The sequence below is a fragment of the Macrobrachium nipponense genome, chromosome 41 (genome assembly GCF_015104395.2).
Source record: "Macrobrachium nipponense isolate FS-2020 chromosome 41, ASM1510439v2, whole genome shotgun sequence".
Taxonomy (NCBI): Eukaryota; Metazoa; Arthropoda; class Malacostraca; order Decapoda; family Palaemonidae; genus Macrobrachium; species Macrobrachium nipponense.
In genome coordinates this window covers 26,541,910-26,565,373 of record NC_061102.1, presented here as the reverse complement: position 1 = coordinate 26,565,373, position 23,464 = coordinate 26,541,910, and the positions used below count along the sequence as shown (strand labels likewise).

Below are 23,464 nucleotides of genomic sequence, written 5' to 3'. Positions count from 1 at the left end.
TGTCAGTTTGGATATTAAGCCTACTATGACTATGTTTTTCCTCTGTGCGATCAGTTGTGCCTGAGTAAAGGGTCGCACTAGTGACTAGACCGAAAGTGCTTGGCTATCTTGCTTTTCATTTTTTTCCTTCGTGGCAAACACCTTTATTTATACATAGCATCACGTTTTATATACTTCGTGATCAAGTTATTCATATATATATATAAATTCTTTCCTTTTACCTGTTTCCTCTCTAGATATGTCTGTCTGTGAATAGTAAGATGTAATCTAGTTGTTGTTTATCTCTTTCTGATATGACGATGTATGAAGTTAAATTAGTTCATAATATTGCTGTGCGCTTGGTGATAAACTAATAAATGCACTAAGGTTTTAAATAAGCAACATTAAAGGGAAGTTAGAATATATGGTGGGCCGTTTCATAGGAGGAGTCTACGAGTATTACTACTAACGCCGCCGCGCACCCTTTAAGTATACATAAGATCATTTCGTTAATTGTGGATAGGTACTACTTACTACCTCAGCTAATACTGGATTGCTGTTGCATTTGAATTTCTGTAATAGCCCGAATGAAGTAGCCAAGATGTCGAAAAATGATGATTATATTACGGAAGGTAACTATAGATCATATTAGTATACTAGGTAGGTATTTACAGTCTTTAGTTTATGTTTTATTGTTCATCTCCAAGGGATGGTAATGAAATTGACACCCATTTTGCACATCTAGGTAGGTAGTAGCTAGGTAGCTACTACCCCTATTACTAGGTACGTAATCAGGTAGTTACTAAAATCAGAGGGGTGCAGAATTTCTTCAGTTTTACCAAATATCTAGGTACCATCAACTTGACAGTAGCCAAGGTAGTACTATACCTAGGCTACCTACTAGCTACCTAGGTACTAGGTACTAGCTAGTTGTACCTACTAGGCTACTAGGTAGTAGCCTACATCCAAATACCTACCTAGGTAGCTGTGTTTGATGTACCTATTTTTGGTCAAGTGACTTAGAAATACTAGGTATGCTACCTAGTACTAGCCTATACCTAATGTGGTAAATCTTCTGACCTTTTAATTTTCCCCCTAGCATGAACCTTTCATTTATGAGTCAATACCTACCTACCTAGGTATACCTAGTACTATGTATAGGTATTAGGCTAGTAATGTCCATTCTAAAATGATGGAATACAATTTTGCTGTAGTACTAGGTAGGTAGCTCACTGTAGCACCCCTAGCCTACCTAGTATATCTAATGTTAATGACAGCCCTCACCCTCTCAAGGCTAACCAGTGGTTTGGGAGGGGAGAAAGGTTGAAAATGAGTGAAAACCACATAGCCTAGGTAGTAGGTTTACAGTATCTTAAGCTAACCTTTATAGCGTAACCTAACCTAGGAGAGGGGTCCTATCATACTTAATGTACCTAGTAATATAATAAAGGTATGACCTCTGATTGGGGACCCCTCACCTCATTAGTCATGTAGGGTTGTACTGAGTTAACCAACAATTTACCATTGAAGTAGAGTACGGTAAAACACCGCATGGACTGGCCAACTCAATGACGATCACGGCTGGATACCCTCCGAAAAAGTACTTATAACGTGTCCTGACACCGAAGATGGTCATCAGTCACGAGTTGTTGTTGGTGAGAGACGGAGCTAAAGACCTCTACTCTCCTTTCAAAGTAAGTATTTTCTCCAAAGTTAGAAATTAAGGCTATATTTTAAGCTTTAAACAGAGGGTACTAGTATAAAATTTATGATGGAGGGGAGGCTATTCATATTCTTAGCTTTGGTACTGAAAAGCTAAATCAATCAAAATTTTAATGAAGAAAAACTGTTTATCAAAATGATATGAAAGCCTCTTGATGCCATCACATAACAGATAAGAGAATCTAAGTGCTGTACCTATTATGTATTAAATGAGCCAATCATGGGAAGTTTTTGGATTGGTTCAGAGAGTTCTTGTTCTGTTTATGGTTCAGCTTCCATTTGTGGTTTGGTAGCAGGGCACCAGTAAATCCAATGGATTACTGCGGCAGCCCGGTTTATCTGTTGTCTATCACTTTGGAGAGGATCCAGCTTGCTTTGTAAATAATAATGATAATAATAATAATAGTTTTTATTATTAGGTCAAGGCCATATACATGGAATATACAAAGAATAGACAATAACATACACAGTCTAGATACATAAGATAACATGATAACAAAATATCCACACTTGCTGAGGTAATATAAAAGATGGTAATCAAAATCATGGTAATAACTATAATAAAACTGAGAATAGGTAAAAATTTAATGTAACAATACTATATTGATTATAATCACAATAATAATAAAAAAAGGCAAATATACTACCAATAATAATAATCGTAGAAATGCAATAATAATGACAGATTATGCAGATGACATTTTGCAAAAACAAATGTCATAGTATAGGGAAGAAATGCCTCATTTTCCCATCTTCTCCACAATTCAGATCTTCTTGCCTCACTACATAGTATTTATTATTTATGGTAGGTATACAAAACAGAACCTTTATCATTTTTGTACCTCAACCAGTCTGCTTTTTCACTGAGGCTTAAGGAGAAAATTCTTGGTGACTGTAGGTGAGTCAGGGGAAATCCCCTTTCCCCCCTCCATTACCACCAGTTAACCCACTTTGTTCCCTATTTCAATAATGTTTCTATCTCTTGCTGAAGGATACTCCCATGTAAATGGATCTGGTTTGTAACCTAGGAGAAATCATGTTAGAAATTTGTTGTAATAGTACAGTAACTGGTTAAATGTCAAAAACTGGAAAGTTTTGGTAGGTTGCAGTTATTCCTTATGTGAAAGTGCTTTGTATGCTATGAAATGCTGAAACTTCTAAATTTCATTTGTTTTTACCATTATTCCCATTTTTAAAAATGTAATTAAAAAATGGACTATGCCATAGTGTGGTTTGTTTTTATGTAGAAACATACAAACATTCTGTGTTACTTGAATACAGAGACAACTAACATTGGTTGAGACCTCACCCCCAGGGAAAGTCTCGCACCATCTAATCTTTTTACTGTATCATGGTTAACTGTAGAAGCAGTGTAATGTTGAATGTTCATTTTCAGTTTGCAGAGTACTGTCCAGTGATCTTTCTGTTTTGTACTAGATGCCACTGAAGGAAGAATATTTACTGTACTATTTACAATGTGGTTGTGAGTAAATAGAACATATTAATCATATAACAACATTTCTAAATCCTTGTTCATAAATGTACAATTTACTACTATATTTTTTAGTTCTTATTGGTTGGGGTGCATATGTTGTGAAGAGGATATATCAGCAAAGATTAATTGTTAGGGGCAGTAATATTAGAATTTGAGATAAATATTGGTATGAAGTTGTAATTCAACGGATGTAAAATTAGCGTTGTTTTTTATATGGGCATAAGGAATATTTCAAATCATTTTCTTGTTTTATAAATGTAAAACTTATTTGTTTAGGAGTGTCCTTGCAGCAACCCCATTGATTTTCAAGTTTCCATATTGTTACAACTTAGTGAATAATGTGAAGTGATTTGCTGTGGCAGGTGAGGTTTTGATCATCATGAGTAGGGGTTCTCAACTTCTCTCACCACAGTAACCAAAACAGACCTACCAGACATTATGGCAGAAGCATGTGTTTAAATTTGTAATTTTGCAATAAATGTTGTCTTATTTTTCTTTTATTTAAAAGGTAGGAGTTGATTCGGCACTTTAGACATTGAAGATTATCAAGCAAAAAGAATGACTCCGTCAGTGAAAACCACGTCGTAGATTAGAAAATATTGTGCAGGATGGATGCTGAGAAGCTCTCAGAAGTAAATAATCCAGAGGGGAGTGAGGCTGAGCCCTTAAGTAGTCTTCCCCTTCCTCCATCAGTCATCTCAAAACTTAAAGATGAAGGTTTTATTTATGTGGCAGATGTCAAAGGCTTACGACCTACAGAACTCCATACAAGTATGTTATATTCTGATCAGCAGTGAGTTTAGGATCAATGTGTTAATAATTAGAGTAGGAAATATATTGTGTATGTTATTATATATCAGATTTTCATTTCAAATGGTCAGATGTGAAATGAGTATCCTACATCATCTCTTTTGTCATGATCAGTCTGCTAGAATTTCTTGATTTTCAAGGGCTTCCCTCATGCCTTTATCTTGCCACTTTCTTTCACATCTACTGTAGGTAACTCATGCAGTAGGACTGACAAGTAAATGATTTACTAATATAGTTGAGCAATCTTTTTCTACTTTATCTAAGTTGTTGTTGCTTTTTTCTTAGTGGCCTTTCAGTATCAAACTACAATTTCACCAAACTATGGTAGTCCTTATCCTTCTTTTCAGTGTTAGCTCTTGTTACATTTTTCAGACATCAGAGAGCCTTCACTTCATTATATTTTGCAGTCCTTAGCATCTATTCTGACTCCAACTGGCACATTCTATGCATGACTTACTGTTGAGTTGTCAGTCATCAAATTGCAGCTGTATTATTTGATGAGTCAAGATGAGCAGGTAAGCAGATGTTTATCAAGCTCCACCATTACCTTCATTTTCTTTTTATCCTTGCTTTACTCACAGATTGTTCAGTAGCCTCTCATTCCGGAGGCATCATGGCATCAGCTGTTTCTTAATGAATATTAGATAATGTACTAGTCTTCATGTTCTGTTGGGGGAGCCTATTACCAGATTTCTCTCTTGATTATGCAGGCTGCTTATCTATATTTTTACCTCAGCAATCAGTGTAAGTAAATAGGTTATATGGAATTTTATATAAGTAACTTACCAAGTAATTAAATAGCTATTAGTTTCCACTCGAACAGCGGCTTGGATTGAAAATGTTGCAGGTAGCACTTCAACATACATAGTTTGTGTAGGTGATCAGCCTGCCCCACTAATGGAATACTAACAGAACAGCCTAGTGGACAATCCTCATTCATTTCCCCGTTTAGCTTATGGATTCCGATGGAGGATTCTTTAAATCAACCATCGGAGTGGGTATATTGTAGCCTTCAAGCTGAGATCTTTCAGGATGAGAGTTTTCGTATTATGTTTTTTATACTGATTTAGGCACTAACAAGCCATCAGTAAACAATGCCATTTGCATTTATGGTTTGTTTATCGGTTAGGCTACTGGCAGCGCCAATAAAAGTTTTGCCTTAAAAGTAATTCTTGAATGTTACAACATTTCATTATAAAAGTAAATTGTTTTATATGTTACGCCTTTTCATTAGACCATAATTTTGGTATTTTATGAATGAATTGTTTTCTTGTTATAAACTACTAACAAGCCACTAATTATAGTTTTGTTTTATTAGTAATTGGTCTGTGTTAGGCCTTTTCTCATTAGGCTATAATCATTGCAGTTTATGAAGTGGTTTACCTGCCTTAAATTACTAGTGAGCCGTTGATAATAGTTTTGCTTAAAAGTAATTTTCGGATGTTACGGCATTCCTCATAGAAAATAGATGAAGGTCAAGAGGGAGACAATCTAGACAGTTCTTTCACCCATTCTCTAGGACAATTGAATAGGAGCATGGATATGCAGGGAGCATTCTTCCAGATCCTTGTCTGAACTCCAGAGAGTTATGTAGTTCTGTCTTTCGGGACAGGGCTCCCCAATCGGGAGTCTGTGCTTTAGCCTCTCTGTAACACTTCAAACCCTCTCCTGATTCCTGGTTCTTACTGCATTTGACTTCCCCTTTTGTCTGGGCATAACTTCAGGCTTTACATGTCAACTGACTACTTCATTATACCTTCAAGAAAGATGCTCAAAGGCTCTTGACAGTAACCTTTACCGGGACAGAAACACAGTCGAACTCCTCCATGTTGTTTCTTAGCCAAGGTCTCTTTAGTCGGACCTTCAGTGGTAGATGTCCGAATGTGACTTGTGCAACAGAATCTCTTCTTCTGCTGAGCCTAGTTCTAGCGTTCTTATCAGCACCTCAGATCTAGGTCAAGGAGCCCACCTGAGGAACTGGGAAGATGTCCGGGACTTAGTTCCCAAGAGGTGCTAAAGAGATTCTCTTACAGCTCTAGTACTGCTCGACCATAGGTCACATCTAGACTATGGCAGTCTATTTGGATAAGACCTCAGTCCCAAAACATCACCTCAAGCAAGGAAGATGGATCCAGCGTTCCCTCTCAACCATACAGCAGAATTTTTCCTCTGTTGACAGATCAATCAAATCTTCTAGTCATTCGATTTATTCAGGCAAATAAGTTTCAAAGGATGTGCTGGGCCATTAGAAACATGTCCATCCCATCATAACCTTTCAATCTTCTGTATGAAGCAAGCCAACCTTGGACCTGTTTGCCTTTTCAAGGAACCTTCGCCTTGCTCCAGTTATAGCATGGACAACAGGCATCATGCTATAGCCATCTTCTCAGACCTCCTCACCTTATGCCCTTCAACATGATCGAGGAGGCGCTAAACAGTCTCAGGCTCAATTTCTAGTTACTCTCTTAGTCCAGTGTGGTACATGTAATAGCTCCCGAACCTATACGGTTGTTTGTAGACCATCCAAGATCTGTCCCCCAAGCTGTCTTCTCAGACAACCTAGCTTCAGAGATACCACCAAGGGTGGTCTGATCTTGCCCAGACAGATGCCGGGCTGTCTGGAGTATTGTCTTCCGAAGAATCTTCAAGATGTGTTGCAGAGGCTATTAGTACAAGATTCACCCCCTTCCCCCAGACTTAGTGATTGTCTTCCAAAGTTGGTGTCTTCCAAAGTTGGTGTCTGGATAGGCCATGTTATCTATGGAGAGTAAGCTTTGAACTCATTGTTTTCATCTTCATCATTCATCCATGGCACTTCTAGGTAGCATAATTATGTATAGATTTTTCATACTATCTGAATTATTTTTATCCACTGCGAGAGCCTTGCTTTATAGTCTATGGTTGTAGACTGTCTCTTTTACAAACTTAAGTTCCCAGAGACTTGATTCCTAATTCCATAGAGTCCCCAAGCTTTCAACTGGACCCTAGAGAAACACTAAGCATTCCAGGACCTTTTGTATCTGGAACATCTTACATAGCAATGTAACTGATGTTTCTACAAACCCATTAATCACATGAGGAGTGCCTTCCTCCCAGCCTCGCAAATCTTACTTTGTTTACAGTTCTCGCATAAAAAAATCATTCATGGTTATTTCATACCTGAGTGTTCAAAAGCCGCATGTGTGGTGAGACAACTATATTCTTGTCTGACAGACTCAAGATTGGGAAGCCAGCAGGCATTGCAGACAGTGATGTTGGTAGTATATATGATTGGTGAGTTTGTATTAAAAAAAACTTGTATTGCATTATAAGATCTTAGTTTTCTTGGTTTAAGGTGGTGATGATGCTAAATGGATATCTAATGTATAATTCATATTAATGTGATTGCATTTGTCTTTTAGTTACAGGGATAAATCTTAAAGATTGTTTGGCTGTTGTAAGAGCAGTGAGGAAGGATACTGATGTTCAGACTGTGAATGCAACTCCACTAGTGGTACAGGTAAACAAGACAGAAGTTTATGTTTAAGAAATTAAATTCACTGACTATCATTGCCCATTGCTTTTAACATACTAGCATATTGTTATGTTCAGGTAAATCCTAGATACTCCAATCCTCAGGAAAAAATGGATTTTATAACACGAAAGTACTATTTCATTCTGGTTACATCAGATCATCTTGAAAGTTTGTGATGATACCCCACAAACTAATAATATTCAGCTCATAGGTCAGGTTTTATAAAATTGGGGCAAGATCTATATCTCAGGCCTGTAAAAAAATAAAGTATTTTTTCTGTCTTCAAGTTTTCTTCATGAAGGCTTTCAATTACCTTTTATATAGGTTTTTAACTTTGGGAACCTGGCTCATTAATCTTTGGACTTGTTCTCAATTGGCCCTCTTGTTGCTGTACTTATACAAGTTTGTTGCTCTCTCTTTGAAGGAAAGGTTTCTTCTGACTGTGTTGCCATTCCAACCCCCCCCCCCCCCCCCTAATCTTGGTCTCTTGCCACACTGTGAGGTCAGCTGGGGTACTCACTTTCACACTGATGGAATGAGTGCTTTAATCTTCTATTGATTCAGTCCTTCGGCAGTATTGATTATAGCACGACACCTACTGCAAGTTCCATGGGGGCCTTCTATGCCTTAGATGCCAGATGCTGCAGATTCTTTGCATATACAGTCTTTGATTGTTTTTAACTAGTTTCCAGCTGGTGGTAGAAAATTTATCTCATTGTTAAGACCTCAGGTTTGTTAGCTGCGAAAAATATAAGTTCATTAAAAATTTTTCATTCTACTAGCAAGATGCTAGCCTGTTTCATGACCCCTTGTTAGTCTTCTAGACTTCGAGACCCAGTTATTCAATAGTTTGTTGGCTTCAGGTTCTGAAGTGTCAGTGTCCAAATAGAAGCAAGTGACCTGCCAAAAAAAGTATTCAGGTTATCATTAAATGATAGGTTTCTGTGCCTTAACAAATGCATGTAAAGTAAAACTTTTTTGGTACAAACCTGTCACTTTACAAGGTAAACTGTTCTTCTGTCACTGCAGAGCAGGCAGATCAGTCAGACTGTTTTTAGGCCCATTTTCTGCTGGTAGATGAACCTTTGAGCCCAGATGTGCAGGTGATGAGCTGGATTCTTATTCTTCTGATATTGTCTGGCAAGGGAGCTAATGCACTTGAAGCAGTCAAAAAGTATAATGGATATCTACTAGAAAAAATCAATTTCGGTTTTAAGAAATTGTACTTTTTGTAATATTGTGTGTCCATTTTTTGTATGTTAATGAAAATAGTGTATGTATTAGTATTTGTAAGTGCATGATATCCATTTTCTCACTTTGCTCCATTGCTTCTATAGGATTAAGGATTTATCATGTAATACGCAGAATAAAATAAACCAAGTAACTTTCCTCAGGAAGAAAACAATTCACCACACATTAGTACCTTCTGCAGAGGTTTAGATAACATCCTTGGTGGGGGTTTTGCCATTGGCTCTATAACAGAGTTGGCTGGAAGCCCTGGCATTGGAAAAACACAGTTATGGTAAGCTTTTTATTAGTTAACACTACAAGTAGGATAATATATTCTGATATTTGTCGAAGAGATTTTTATTATGTATATGATACTTTAGTATTTATTAGTCTCATTCACAACTTCATTTTACTTAGTATCCTCCAAACCTTTTGCTTTTGTGTATGTGCAAATGTATTTATGTATGCATATTTGTATGGGGAGCTGCTGATAGCAGGCTGAGGCATATGTAAACTGATGGGTTTGTTTTAAAAATGTTTCATACTTAAAATCTGATTTCTACAAGAACACTCAGGAGGTTAGTACAACACGTATCACCTTTTTATTATTGTTAAAGTCCTAATAGTATAGTTCTTTATAGGAGAGTGTTTTTATTTTAGTACATATACAAAATAAATAATAATATAGGAAAGTTTATTTCTTGGTTTATGCACCCTGAAACCTGACTTAGGAAGTGTTTTAAATTAAAATCAATATAGTAAATTATAGTTATCTGTTTGCTTGAATTTGATTTCAAATTCTTTATCAAGGTTGTTTGTATATTACCAGACTAAAATTATGCATTGAAAACTTAAATTTTGTGTGTCATTGTCAGGAAGCACTGAGCATAACTTTTCTATCCTGCTGGTGTACTAGAAGTTTATTTTTGTCTTGCCATAACCTTACATCTTCTGTATATGAATAAAAAATAAAACTTATTAGATGTATTATATGTTGCAGCTTGCAAGCCTGTGTATCAGTTCAGTTCCCAACTTCACTAGGCGGCCTGGGGGGAGAATCTGTCTTTATAGATACAGAAGGAAAATTCTCAGCTGTGAGATTGAAAGGTGCATCTTATAAACTATTTTACAGTTTTTTCTTCAAGTTATTATGTGTCACTGATTACTGAGACAAAATGGCCTCTTGATTTTAGGTGTGTTGTGTGCATGATTTTGTATTGAAAATTGCTCACATTTACAGTTACAGTAACTATAAACAAGTGAAATAAAGTGAAAATGTAAATTCTTTTTATCATCTCTTAGGTTTTAAGTGATTATTTCAAACCCTGGAATTCTAAAAAAAAGTAACTCTTTGTAAAAGATTGAAATTAATATTGTATTCTTTCAGATATTGCTGCACATGCAGTTCAGCGTGTAAAAACTACAACCAATAGTGTAGATATAAGCTTGGGGCCTACAGTTGAATCTCTTCTTAAAGGCATACACTATTACAGGTATTGTTTGTTGTCTTGCGCTATTCTGTTATGTTCAGTTTAGGTTTCAACCCTTGCAAACACAACAACCATGCTAAGAGCTTTTAATTTCTTGATGGTTAGACAAAACTTGAATTCTCTCTTCTCTCTCTTTTCTTGTCCACTTTCTGCATGTTTCAAAATGAAGTAACTTACATTATTGTACAATTATTACAGAAAATAGAAAAAGATGTTCAAAATTACATTTCAAAGCTGCATTCCATTACATATGAGTGATCATATCGTAGAGTACCACAGTGAAGAAAGCAAACCAATATACCAAAGGTAATTCAGAGTACAAATTCCCTCAACCTTCTCTCAACCCACACCATAGTCATTTCATTACTCATTCCTTCCCCGCCCCTTTTTTTCATCATATTACCTGTCGGCTCATAAAATTCTCATCAAGTCAGCTACTTTGTCTGGATGAGCAGAAGTATTTTTTAAAAATCCAAATTGCTCAAAATATATACTTAAATTTCCATTTTTTTCCCATTTATTAAGGTTATGTATTCACAGAACATTCATGTTCACACAGGAAAAAGTGCATTCATGGTTGTAGTACAGATGAGGCTTACTGTATGTTTATTGATGTCTTCTCAGACTTATTGGTGTTGATGACCTCAGATGAGTAATGCCAGTGGAACAAAATAAATCAGTCAGTATTCTCACTAATTGCTCTTCTTTCCTTGTCATCACAAGTACTTAAAATCATGAGCTTGTTTGATGTTTAAATCTGAGGTTTTATTCATGACCTATGGAAGTTTATGGTTGAATTCCTTGGCTAGGTTTTTTTATAATAGAGAGCAAAGCATTTTCCAGATAGTATAGCAAGTCAAGAAGTACTGTCATAACTATTAATGGGGAAACGGATTGCTTTTGTTGTGTGCATTAGAGGTCTTTAACTAAGCATATATTTCCAGGTGCTACAACTGCCTAGAAGTACTCGCTGCAGTTAGAAGAGTCTGTGCCCTCCAAAAGGATTGTCAAAGGATCAAGCTTCTTGTCATTGATTCCATTGCTTATCCTTTCCTCTATGATGATTATGAAAGTGAGCTAGTGGGACTAAAAAGTTTCACTACCCAAGAACTCCAAGAGTTGGTGAATAATCACAATATGGCTGTAAGTAATGTGGGTTTTGGTAAGCATTTATTTTTTTAAACTTCTGGAAATAATGTTAGAAACCGGTGATATTTTTTTATGTATAAAGATGAAGAATCTTTATTGTAAGTTAAACTAGTTTTACAAAAGAACTCAGAGTTTAACAAAGGACTACTTGATGCACCATGGGTGCTTTGAATTCAAGAGAACGTACAGTATTTAGATGGTTAGTGTTAATATTTTATGTCTTGAAATATTTGTGATTAATATCAAACCCATATCCTATAATTTCATTCTGCTTGATGCCTGTCAGTGAGCTGTGTCAGACAGTTACATAAAAGGCTTGAATTTTGTGTGAGTATCTTAATCTTGGCTTTGTGAAGATTCAAACAGCACAAGATTAGTGATACTACAATACCATACACCATTCCATCACTTGAAATCATTAAGGCATTGATGATATTCATCCTTACAGCTGTACTTAAGCAAACCAGTAACTTTAGAAAAGGCACAAGTAAGCTTTTCTTACCTTAAAAAAAAAAAAAAAAAAAAAAAAAAAAAAAAAAAAAAAAAAAAAAAAAAAAAAAAAAAAAAAAAAAAAAAAAAAAGGATACATCACAAGATCTACAATCTCATATTGGCTCAGGAGAGTAATGATTAGAGCTTATGAAAACTTGATAAATGACACAAGTATATCAAGTTGAAGTCAGTGCTCATTATAAGAACTTTATCAACATCATCAAACTTTAAGCATAGATTGGATTTCGATGATGTTTTAATGGCAGGATCTTGGAGATGATCAATGACACTTAGAGATTTTTAATACATTAATGAGGTGTAAAGGTAGTAGGTTTTGGAAACACTCTTTGTTGCTTGCCATAACAGTGGGGTAAATATGAAGTTTTTATGTTAAAACAAAGTTTAATGTATACTTACCTGGCAGGTATATATATAGCTATATTCTCTGTTCCACCTGGCAGAAATTTTCAAAACTCGCGGCAAACGCTAGTAACCTATTAGTAGTTCAGGCAACCACCACCCCGTTACCGTGGCGCTAGCGCTAGGAACCGTTCCCAATTGGGCCAGATTTTCTCTGAACCCTGAGGGGAGGAGGGTGGGAATTAAATTATATATACCTGCCAGGTAAGTATACATTAAACTTTGTTTTAACATAAAAACTTCATTTTAATGTATGACACTTACCTGGCAGGTATTTATATAGCTGATTGACACATTTGGAGGTGGGTCAAAGACAGCAACATTATTAGAGTATAAAAAATATTAAATATTATTAAAACTCTAGGTTCCTTACCTGCTAAGGTAGCTGACTTCATAGGTCCTTGCCTCTAAGCCTGCTTAAACCTTAGTAGCTCTCAACAAGGAAGTGTCCTGTATGTTGAAGAAGCTAAGACTGGAACTGACAACTGGACGTGACCAATGTGTTGACAGAACCGTACAGCCCTCTTGTATGCCACTGGCATTCAAAGCTAGGTCATAGATCATTTACCTGAACTACACACACACCATCACCAGATAATACCAAACAAGACTGAAAAATAAAGTACCGAACACTTTCTCAGACGACCAAAAACACAAACACCATCACCTAATAAAATCAACTAGCTTAAAAGAAGGTTATGGGGTAGTAACTCCTTTGCCCAATACTGTACCAGAGGACACGTATGGACCTAGCGTCTGACAATTATCAAAGGTTTGTCTGAACATCTCTAAGATAATGAGACGCAAATATTGAATTAGTTCTCCAATATGTGGATTCAATAATTTCCTTGAGGGCTAAATTCTTTTTAAAAAGCTAATGAAGTCGCAACTGCCCTGACTTCATGAGCCTTCACTTTTCAAATACCAAAGCTCTGCTCTTGACACAACATATGAGCTTCTCTAATTAACTCTCTCATGAAGAAGGCTAGAGCGTTCTTCGTCATGGGTCTACTGGGGTCTTTAACTGAACACCACAGAGCATCAGAATTCCCTCTGATATCTCTTGTTCTTTCCATATAAAACCGCAATGCTCTCACTGGGCAGAGAACTCTTTCTTGCTCGTGACCCACTACTCAGACAGACCCAAAACTTCAAAGGATCTTGGCCAAGGATTAGCTGGATTCCTCATTCTTGGCCAAGAAAACCTTCTTGGAATGAACCACACTGCGTTGCCATGTCTCCATCCCACCTTCTTCGATATAGCCTGAAGCTCACTAGCTCTTTAGCGGTTTGCCAAAAAGCTACTAAAAAGATAGTTTCTTCTTAAAGGGCAACATCTCTCAGAGAGGCTTTCTCTAAAGGCTCGAATTTGCTAGAAGTTAAATACTCAGGACCACATCGAGGTTCCAAGCAGGTGGCCTGCATTGTGGTTGTTTCTTCGTACCAAATGACCTAATCAGATCTCTAAGGTCTAAGTTATTCGAGATGTCTAGACCTCTGTGTCTAAACACTGAGGTTAGCATACTCTTATAACCTTTGATTGTCGAAACTGACAATCCCAATTCCTTCCTCAAGTATAGAAGGAAATCTGCGATTTGGGTCACAGAGGTACTGGATGAAGACACTTTCCTGTTCTTACACCACTTCCGGAAATTCTCCCACTTCGACTGATATACTGTGATTGTTGAATTTCTTCTGGCTCTAGCCACTGCCCTGGCCACCTCTCTAGAATATCCCCTCGCTCTGACAAGACTTTCGATAGTCTGAACGCAGTCAGACCCAGAGCGAGGGTATTCTTGTGAAACCTGTCGAAGTGGGGTTGTCTGAGTAAATCTACTCTTAGCGGAAGAGTCCTTGGCGTATCTATTGTCCATTCCAGTACCTCTGTGAACCAACTTTGGGCCGGCCAAAACGGGGCTATTAAGGTCATCCTCGTCCCTTGGCTCTCCCTGAACTTCTTCATCACTTTCCCCAGTATCTTGAACGAGGAAAAGCGTACATCTAAGTTTTGTCCAATCCATCAGGAATGCGTCGACCGCCACTGCTTCCTGGTCTGGAACCGGAGAGCAATAGGTTGGTAACCTTTTTGTTCTGGCTGTCGCAAACAGATCTACTACCGGACGGCCCCACAACTTCCACAGGCTCTGGCAAACCTCCATGTGCAACGTTCCACTCCGTCGAGAGAAGTTGTTCTCTTCTGCTCAACAGTCCGCACTCACATTTTTCTCTCCTTGTATACACCTGGTGAGTAGCCACGACCCTTTTCCCTCTTCCGCCCAAAGCAGAACTTCCTTTGCCAGAATTGTAAAGGGGAAAAGAATGAGTCCCTCCTTGTTTGCGGATGTATGCCAGAGCCGTGGTGTTGTCCGAGTTGATCTGCACTGTCTTGTCTCGAATCAACTCTCTGAAGTGCTTCAAGGCCAAGAAAATTGCCATCAGTTCCTTCCTGTTTATGTGCCAACTTGTTTCTTTCTTGCTCCAACGTCCCGACACCTCTTGAGGGCCTAATGTCGCTCCCCAACCCGCGTCCGACGCGTCGGAAAACAAGACGAGGTCTGGGCTCTTCTGCTGAAGCGCCATCCCTCTTTGCTAACCTGCCTGGAGTCAGCCACCACTTTAATTCTCCTTTACTTCGGCAGGAATTAGAAACTGGAAGGAATCCAGGTTGCAATTTTCTTGGGCCATGAAATCCGTCAGGAAAAACTGTAGAGGTCTCATGTGCAGTCTTCCTAAAGAAATGAACCTCTCTAGCGAAGAGAGTGTGCCCAGTAGACTCATCCACTCTCTTGCTGAGCATCGGTCCTTCTTTATAAAGTCCTGCACCTTCCGAATGCATTGGGCTTGCCTTTCGGGGGACGGAAAAGCCCGAAAAGTCACTGACGATATCTGAATCCCCAAATAAACTATCTGTTGTTGGGGATCCAATTGAGACTTTCCCATGTTTACTACCAGACCTAGGTCTTTTGCTAAGTTCAATGTTTGATTCAAGTCCTCCAGACATTGACTTCTTGATTGGGGATCTATCAACCAGTCGTCCAGATAAAAAGACACTCTGATCCCTCTTAAATGCAACCATCTCGCCACATTGGACATCATCCTCGTGAACACTTGGGGGGCTGTGCAAAGGCCGAAGCACAGGGCCTTGAACTGAAAGACCCTGTCCTGAATCACAAACCTTAAATACTTCCTGCTTCCTGGATGAATCGGAATATGAAAGTATGCGTCTTGTAAGTCCAGGGTCACCATCCAGTCCCCATGGGACGCTTACCGCTGCCGTACCTGAAATCGTTCGTCTCCATAGTGAACTTGGTCTTTTCTACGAAAAGATTCAGTTGACTCACGTCCAGAACTGGCCTCCAACCTCCCGAGGACTTTGCAACCAGGAACAACCGGTTGTAAAATCCGGAGATTCGTGATCCAGAACAGGCTCTATGGCTCCTTTCTCTAGCATGGAAGCTACTTGCTCCCACAGAGCCGCTTTCTTCACTAAATCGTTGTAATTTGCCCCGAGGGCTCTCGGAGATGTTGCGAGAGGAGGTCTCTTCAAGAAAGGAATTCTTGTACCCTTCCCGAGCTACGTTGACAGCCAGGGATCTGCCTTCATGTTCTGCCAAACTTCCCAAAAACCTTGAAGTCTGGCTCCCACTGTCGTCTGGAGGACTGAAATCTCATTCTTTAGAGGTGGTCTTGGCTCCTCTTTTAGTGGGTACTCTCTTACCCCTAAAGGCGGGTCGAGCGAATGTTCTGCCTCGAAAGGGCTGTTGCGAAGGCCTAGTATCCTTTGAAGTTTTCTTCAACCACTTGGATGGTAAGAACTTCCTAACTGAAGACGAGAGAAGATCTTGAGTGCCTTCTGAGAAAGGGAGAGAGCTATATCCCTAATCACCTCTGAAGGAAACAGCTGTTTCGAAAGGGGAGAGAACAGCAACTCCGATTTCTGAGAGTTAGAAACTCCTTTTGAAGCGAAAGAACACAACAGCGATCTCTTCTTTAGTACTCCTGCTGTGAACAAAGAAGCCAGTTCATTCGTTCCGTCTCTCAGAGCCTTGTCCATGCAGGACATAATGCTCTTAGCTGTTTCTATATCCTGCGAATCCTCTTCTTCTAGGGAGTTCGCCAGTGCTCCCAAAGACCAATCCAGGAAATTGAAGACTTCGAAAGTCCTAAAAATCCCTTTACAAAGATGGTCAAACTCTGAAGACGTTCCACCAGACCTTAGCAGACTGTAACGCCTGTCTGCGTGAGCTGTCTACTATACTGGAGAAGTCCCCCTGGGAAGAGGCAGGTACTCCCAGGCCTAGACTTTCTCCAGTAGCGTACCATACTCCTGACTTCGATGCTAACTTAGCTGGAGGAAAAACAAAAGAGTATTTTCCCGCTTCTTTCTTATCCTTCATCCAGTCATTCACACGTTGAAGGGCCTTCTTCGCCGAAATTGACAGAGTCATCTTAAGGAAAGAGGACTTCTTTGTAGTCCTAGTCTTGGAAAATTGTGATAAGGGAGATAACGGAGCTGTCGGTTTGAATTCCCCTTCAAAAACAGAAAGAAGACGTGAAGTCAGAACCTTATAATCTGAAGAAGGTTCCGTATTCTTTTCTCAACTAATTCCAATTCCTCTTCTGCTGAAGAAATGTCTTGTAAATCATTGTCGTGTTGACGCTTCGCTGAAGGAATAACGTCCTGCCGCCTGCGTCCTGCGGCTAACGAGGAATCGGCGTCCTGCCGCCTCTCGATGTCCTGCCGCCTGCGTCCTGCGTCCATCGTAGACACGTCTGCTTCCTGTCGCCTGCGTCTTGCGTCCACAATTGATCCCGAGTCCTGACGTTTGCGTCCTGCTTCTTCCGAAACCATTTTCTCCTTCCTGCGTCCTGCGTCCTGAATAACCAAGCGATCGCCTGTCCTCGTAGCGCCAGTGCGCCCTGAGTCCTCGACGAACGCGTCCTTGTCTTCCCTCTTAGAAGACTTAACGGGAAGGAAATCGTCCTTCCGCCTCGAAGATGTCTGCCCAGGCGCATCCCAAGACTTCACAAGAACTGGCAGCTTGGACTGCATTTCCCTTAAGAAACCCTTCGTACTATCTTCCTGAATGGTAGAGGACGAAGGAGGAAGATTACGAGCGGGACTGCGACGTAAAGGAGAAACCGATCTTGTACTCTACCCGACGGAGAAAGATGAGGGAAGATACACAAGAAGATGGAGGAGAGTCTCTCATCGAAATCCAAGGACGAGAAGGAGTCTAGCGCCAGTGCGCCCTGAGTCCTCTTTAGCACGAAAAATCCTTTTGCTCTTGATCGGAACTGCGTCCCCGTCTTCCGAGGAGGACAACACCTCAGGACTACTCCAAGCCTCACGATCTTGAGCATGTCTCTCGAGAGCCGTTGACGTCCTGAAATTCCTCTTGAGGGGGCGAGACACAACTGCATACCGACTTTTCCCCCCCCCCCCCTTTCCCGCTCGGAAGTCGAACCATCCGAGGACGCACACTTCCCAGTTACGCCTTTTCTGCGGCGAACTGCAACAGCCTGGGAACTTGCAACAGGACTGTTCGAAGGGACGCCTGACCAGCGACAAAACCTCTCTCGCCTCCCTTCGACTGTCGACATGCCTTCTCCCTTGGGTCTGGGAGCTTGACAGAGGTCTAGGTCTAGGAGCACGAGAGAGACGATCAGACGCCCCCTCCACTCACACTTTCACTGACATCAAAAGCACTAACTTTATCCGTAAGTCGCTGTATCTGGTCGCCCATGGACGCAAGGGCAGCCAAACACCTTCCCACAATATGTGTATCGTTCGCCTCCTCCGATACAGCGGCGGGCGCAGGAGATACCTGGGGAGAAGGAACTACCAATTCTACGTTAGAAGGAGCTGGAGAAGAAATACATTCACTCCTTTTACTAGAAGAATTCGACTTCTCACTACGAGAAACAGATCTCCTTACACGATCTTTCTCAAGTCTCTCAACATATTTCATAAATATCTTCCATTCCTTCTCTGATAAATTCTCACATTCAAAGAACCTATTCTCCCAAGTACACACATTCTCTCTACACTTCTTACAAATGGTATGAGGGTCGACCGAAGCTTTCGGCAACCTTACCTTGCACCCCTCTTTTACACAAACTCTAAACATACTTCCAGTATCAGACATCTTTAAAGAACAATCCAAAGCGAATGCCAAGCTAACGTTTCCGAGTACAATACCAAAGATCCATGAAAAGTCAGCAACGAGAATGAAAATCCTAGCAGGGAACCACCAACAATGTTGCCGGTTCGGCTGGCAGAGAAAATCTGGCCCAATTGGGAACGGTTCCTAGCGCTAGCGCCACGGTAACGGGGTGGTGGTTGCCTGAACTACTAATAGGTTACTAGCGTTTGCCGCGAGTTTTGAAAATTTCTGCCAGGTGGAACAGAGAATATAGCTATATATATACCTGCCAGGTAAGTGTCATACATTAAAGGTATTTTTTGCAGAAAAGGATTCTAGGCAGGTAAAATTATCACTTGCCACTCACATCCTCCATTCACTCATCATTTTGACATTCACGTGACATAATCTGCCAATTAATTCAAACTAAAATCACAGATAAGGGCAAGATTATATAATAATGCAAAACAACAACACTATTGTTTAGCAGATCTCATACAGATTTTCCAGCCCATTCTCCCCTTCAGGTGGATTGGACTCTGCTGAATGAGTCTGAAGCTTTAACTATTATAGGTGTAAGTTTTGACTCGTATCTTACTTTTAAGAAATATAATAAAAGTAAGAGAAAATGCTGCACAAAAGTTAGGTATTGTATGTAAGACCTCATATATTTATAAAAATGATGAAATCATTGCAACCTGTTTTTGGTCATTTGTCCTTCCTTCACTAGAATACTGTTCTCTGGTGTGGTTGTCTGCTTCTGCCAGAGATTTTTCTCTTTTAGATAGAGTGGTTTGTGCTTGTAGGTTTCTGTTTTGTATAATTAGCAGTTATGACTTGGACCATCAGTGGATGGTCTCTTGTTTGTCGATTAATCATAAGATGTATTATAACAGAGATCTATCACATTCACAATTGATCCCTGATTCCCTTACTGAACAACAGCACCATTATGCAGTAAATATACCTTCCTGTCAAACCTCTCAGGTACTTTATTCCTCACATGGACTGTGGAACATTCTCCCTGAGGATGTTGTGCGATTGGAACTTCAAAAGTTGAAGCCAAGATGCAATGCATTACTCCTTTAATACAATTCTATTTGCACTTTAATAATTGACTTACATTTGTTCCGACACGGCATACAAACCTTCGGTCCTTTTACAATAGGAAGGTACTAGCGGCAGCTGGATAGGTCGTAAGCTTTCGAACAAGGGGTTCGGTAGTTAACTGCTTGTCCGACAGGCGCGCGCGCGCGACTGGTAGGTAAACAAACCACTTTTGCTTTCGGCCTGCTGGCGTGTGGACGTGTATCATCGCTCTCTGCCCGCTTCATCGTCGTTGCTTTCGCATGGTTGTGTTTTTCTTTTCTATTTATCTAGTGAAACTGAATTGTAAGTACAATCATTTCATATTTATTTCCATTGAATTCAAGTGTGAATTAAAGGATCTTGGTTTCACCACGCCACCCTCCGATTACCCGAGTGCCGGACTGAAGGCGTAAGTGCGGGAATTCATTTTCCAGAAATGATCCTCGTATTGTGTATGCTCGGTGCCGAGGGCGGGAGCGCTCGCTCCGAGCGTATATTTGGGTTGGAAATGTGTAGATGAAAATCGTAAGTAAGTGCTCTTTTCATTTATTTTTTTTTTGACCTGTATGCCCGTTGCCGAGCGAATGCGCTCGGCACGGAAACTTATTCTGTATGGAAGTGGATCGCAAGTACAGTATTCTTTTTCATTTTCATATATTTATTTTGATTGTAGCATACTCATTTGGATCAGTTTCCGAGCTTACCCGGAAATTGATCCTTTGCCCCTTTTTTTATTTGAATGAAGTGAAATCGCAAGTGCAGTTCTTTTTCATTTTCATTTTTATTGAGATTGCATTGTTTACTGGGATCAAAAATGTTTCCGCTATTTCCCGGGAATTGATCCTTCCCCTTTTTATTTGTATGAAGTGAAATCGCAAGCGCAGTATTCTTTTTCATTTTCATTTTTTTTTGATTGCATCAATTCATTATGGATCAAGGTTTCCATAAACCTTGATCCATAAAGGTAAGGAATGGATCCTTTACCCTTGCGCTCGGTACCGAGGGCGCAAATGCGCTCGATCCGAGCCCTTATTCATTGTGAAGTGAATCGTAATGCAAGATGCATTTTCATTTTATTCCTTATTATTGATTGCATCAATATTTATTTGGTTCAAGTTCCGCTCAGTCAGGGAATTGATCCTTTTGCCCTTGCATTCGGGCCGATGGCACGATTGCTCTCGGGCTCTTATATTGTTGTTGGGTACATGGGTGCTGTGCGGGGGTGGGGAACGAGAACCCCCCCCCGCTCAGCTCCCACAGATGGCCCTTCCCCTTGGGGGGGGGGAGGTTATCGGCGTTCTTCTCCTCGCCCGATCCGTCGAGCGCGGGGAGGGCGCTCGGTGCCCGATGTACAATTGTATTCGGGGTGGGTCTTCCACTCGTTCGGAGAGGGCTCACCCCCCCGCGCGAGGGGACTTCCCCCCTCACTAATCGCTACTACTGTTATTTTCCGCAGGTGCTACTGCCACGAGGTTGGACCTTGGTGAGGTATGGGCGTCCTTCCATTTGCAGGGCGTGCTAGTGTCCAGGGGCTGCGGTTCTATGTCTGGGCCTACTGCGGTCACCCATGGAGTGGTGACCACGCAACCAGGTGACGACGTCCCTCCTCACCTGGTGTACTCGCCTCACGTGGTAACAGTCTTGCCTACAGCCGCTGTGAAGTGCCGTTCGCTCGTACCGAGAGGGGGGCGTGCCGCCGCCGCTCGTGGTTGCCGCGCTGCAGCGACCACACTTCCGCTGCCCTAGAGCTCGCCCCTGGACCTGCCGCCGGTACCAGGATGTTGCTGGCTGCTGCTCCACTTCCTGTGTTTCCGGTGCTGCCTGCCGTACCTGCCGATTCTGGGCTGACTGTCCATGCAGTTGCTGCGCTGGCTGTCCCTGCCGTTGCTGCGCTGGCTGTCCCTGCCGTTGCTGCGCTGGCTGTCCCTGCCGTTGCTGCGCTGGCTGTCCCTACCGATGCTGTGCTGGCTGTGCCTGCTGTTCCTGAGATGCCTATACCTGCTGATGTCGTCCCTGTTTTCGTGGTGGACTACCCCAGACTTTGGTCTGTCTGTACAGGTGCGTCCGGGCCCTGTGGCTTCGGCTACAGCAGCCCCGGCTCCGCCCTGGATAGCAGATCTTACGTCTGTCCGGAGGAAGCTGACGAAGAAGAGGAGGAAGGTGTCGTCGTCGTCGTCTTCATCTTCTTCATCGTCGTCGGCTGCCGCCTCTTCCCCTTCGACTTCTAAGGCTTCACAGCCGAGGAAGAAGAAGGTTGCCTCCTCCCTCCTAAGAAGTCTCTCGGGAGCTTCTCGGGACCCGTCTCACCTCGGTGGGACGGGAGGGTTCCTTCCGCTGGTCCTCCTGCTCCTTCGGGAGGCGGGGCCCGTCTCTTCTTCCGCAAGAAGAAGACTACGGGGACCAGAGGGGTACTGGCTAACACCGGTACTTCCTCGCCTGGTGTCAGTGGTTCTGCCACTGCATCAGGGTCCGTCTCGGCCTCTCGTTCGCGGGAGGTACCGAGTGTACGGTCGCCTACCAGCGACCGTGCAGCCAGGAACCAGACCTCTGAGTCTGCTCAGCGTCAGGTTCACGGCACGGGGCGGAAGACTGGTGACAGCCGCTCACGCGACTCTCACCAGACCAGCTCTCACTCTCGCGGCGAACAGCTGGCTACCCGGGGGACGTGACGGTCACGACCGGCCACTGGGCCTGAGGCTGGGAAGAGGTCCTCCCGTTCGCCGGTGCCAGCCACGGCTGGAACCAGCGATGTGACGTGCCGTGAGGACAAAGCCAACCGGTCCCCTCACTGGGACAGTGGAGCACCTGCCAGGTCGCCTGACCGTCGCTCTCACAGAGAGCGATCGGGTACGGCAACCAGCACCAGCTCTTCTGACACTCGAGATCGGGGCCGCTGTGCTCAGTCCAGCCGTTCTCCACAGCGAAGACGGTTCGACCAGGCCTGCAGCTCGATCGCCACCGCGGGTTGACGATCGCCTGCAGCCCTCCAAGCCTGCTGGTTCTGCCAGCGAGCGAGGAGGGAGCGTCAGGTCTGCCTCTCCCGTACCTTCACCCTCCTCGGGTTACACCGGGAGGAGCGAGGTATTGAGGAGTGATCGTGAGGGGTGCGCCCCTCATGATCCCACCACGACGCCCTACGGGCCAGGCACGGTTCTTGGACCGGCCAGGACGTATGCGCAAGTGGATGGGGAAGACCGAGAGGGCTGTCGCTGTTCCCCTTCTTAGGAGGAAAGTTCTCGGAATATGCTCTTGTTCGAAGGGCTTAACGGTCTCACTCTGCAAGATGCTGTGAATTCCGAGATCTAGAGGAACTTTGCCGAGGTTATGGCGCTGATTCGTCAGCACAACGACCTCGGGGAAGGATCGCCACTCCCACCAGCAGAGCCACGTCTCGGCTCGAGTCGTTTTGGGGCCCGAGAGGGAACCCAAATCGACGGTGGGTCTGCCGCGATCGGAGCTTGCCGACTGTGTTGAACCAGGTAGTCTCTCGTCTCCGGACAAGAAGGCTCTCTCAGTTCTGGCCGGGGTCGAACAAGCTACTTCACTTCCTCTACTGCGACAGAGGTGCATTTCTACGTGTCTTCGGACACCGTAGTTGAATACCCCTTCGGTCCTCCTGAGGTTTCGACCTCGACGAGGACTGGAATGAGTCGAGGACGGTATCGGCTCTCTCCTGTCAGGTGTCGATCAGCCCCACCCAGACGACGTTCACAGTGGCGGCAGACCCTTACCTACAGTATGAGTTCGTAACCCTCCTCGGGGGAAAACGTTTTCTCCTGACGATACGTTTTCCCAGGCTCTGAGAGGCCATCGCCGTAAGGCGATGGCTGCTCCTTTTCTTCTCCAACTGCTAGTTCTGCTGGGAAGGCGAGCCAGTATCCAATTCCTCCCCCATTCCCTCTCTCCTTACGGCTACGAGGGAAAGGGG

General features: G+C 42.3%; 1 protein-coding gene across 4 annotated transcripts in view; it reads left to right on the top strand.

Annotated features, from left to right (window-relative positions):
- Positions 1-436: 436 nt before the first annotated feature.
- The window catches only part of LOC135212625 (DNA repair protein RAD51 homolog 3-like), a 49,598-nt gene continuing 26,570 nt past the window's right edge, over positions 437-23,464 (top strand). The window contains exons 1-7 of one of the 4 annotated variants that reach the window (XM_064246217.1): positions 437-611; positions 3,709-3,967; positions 7,408-7,505; positions 8,915-9,042; positions 9,751-9,857; positions 10,138-10,243; positions 11,185-11,383. In XM_064246217.1, coding sequence (XP_064102287.1) covers positions 3,805-3,967; positions 7,408-7,505; positions 8,915-9,042; positions 9,751-9,857; positions 10,138-10,243; positions 11,185-11,383 — 801 coding nt within the window. In that variant the 5' untranslated portion in view covers positions 437-611; positions 3,709-3,804. The other 3 variants (XM_064246215.1, XM_064246214.1, XM_064246216.1) reach the window with 3 other exon arrangements.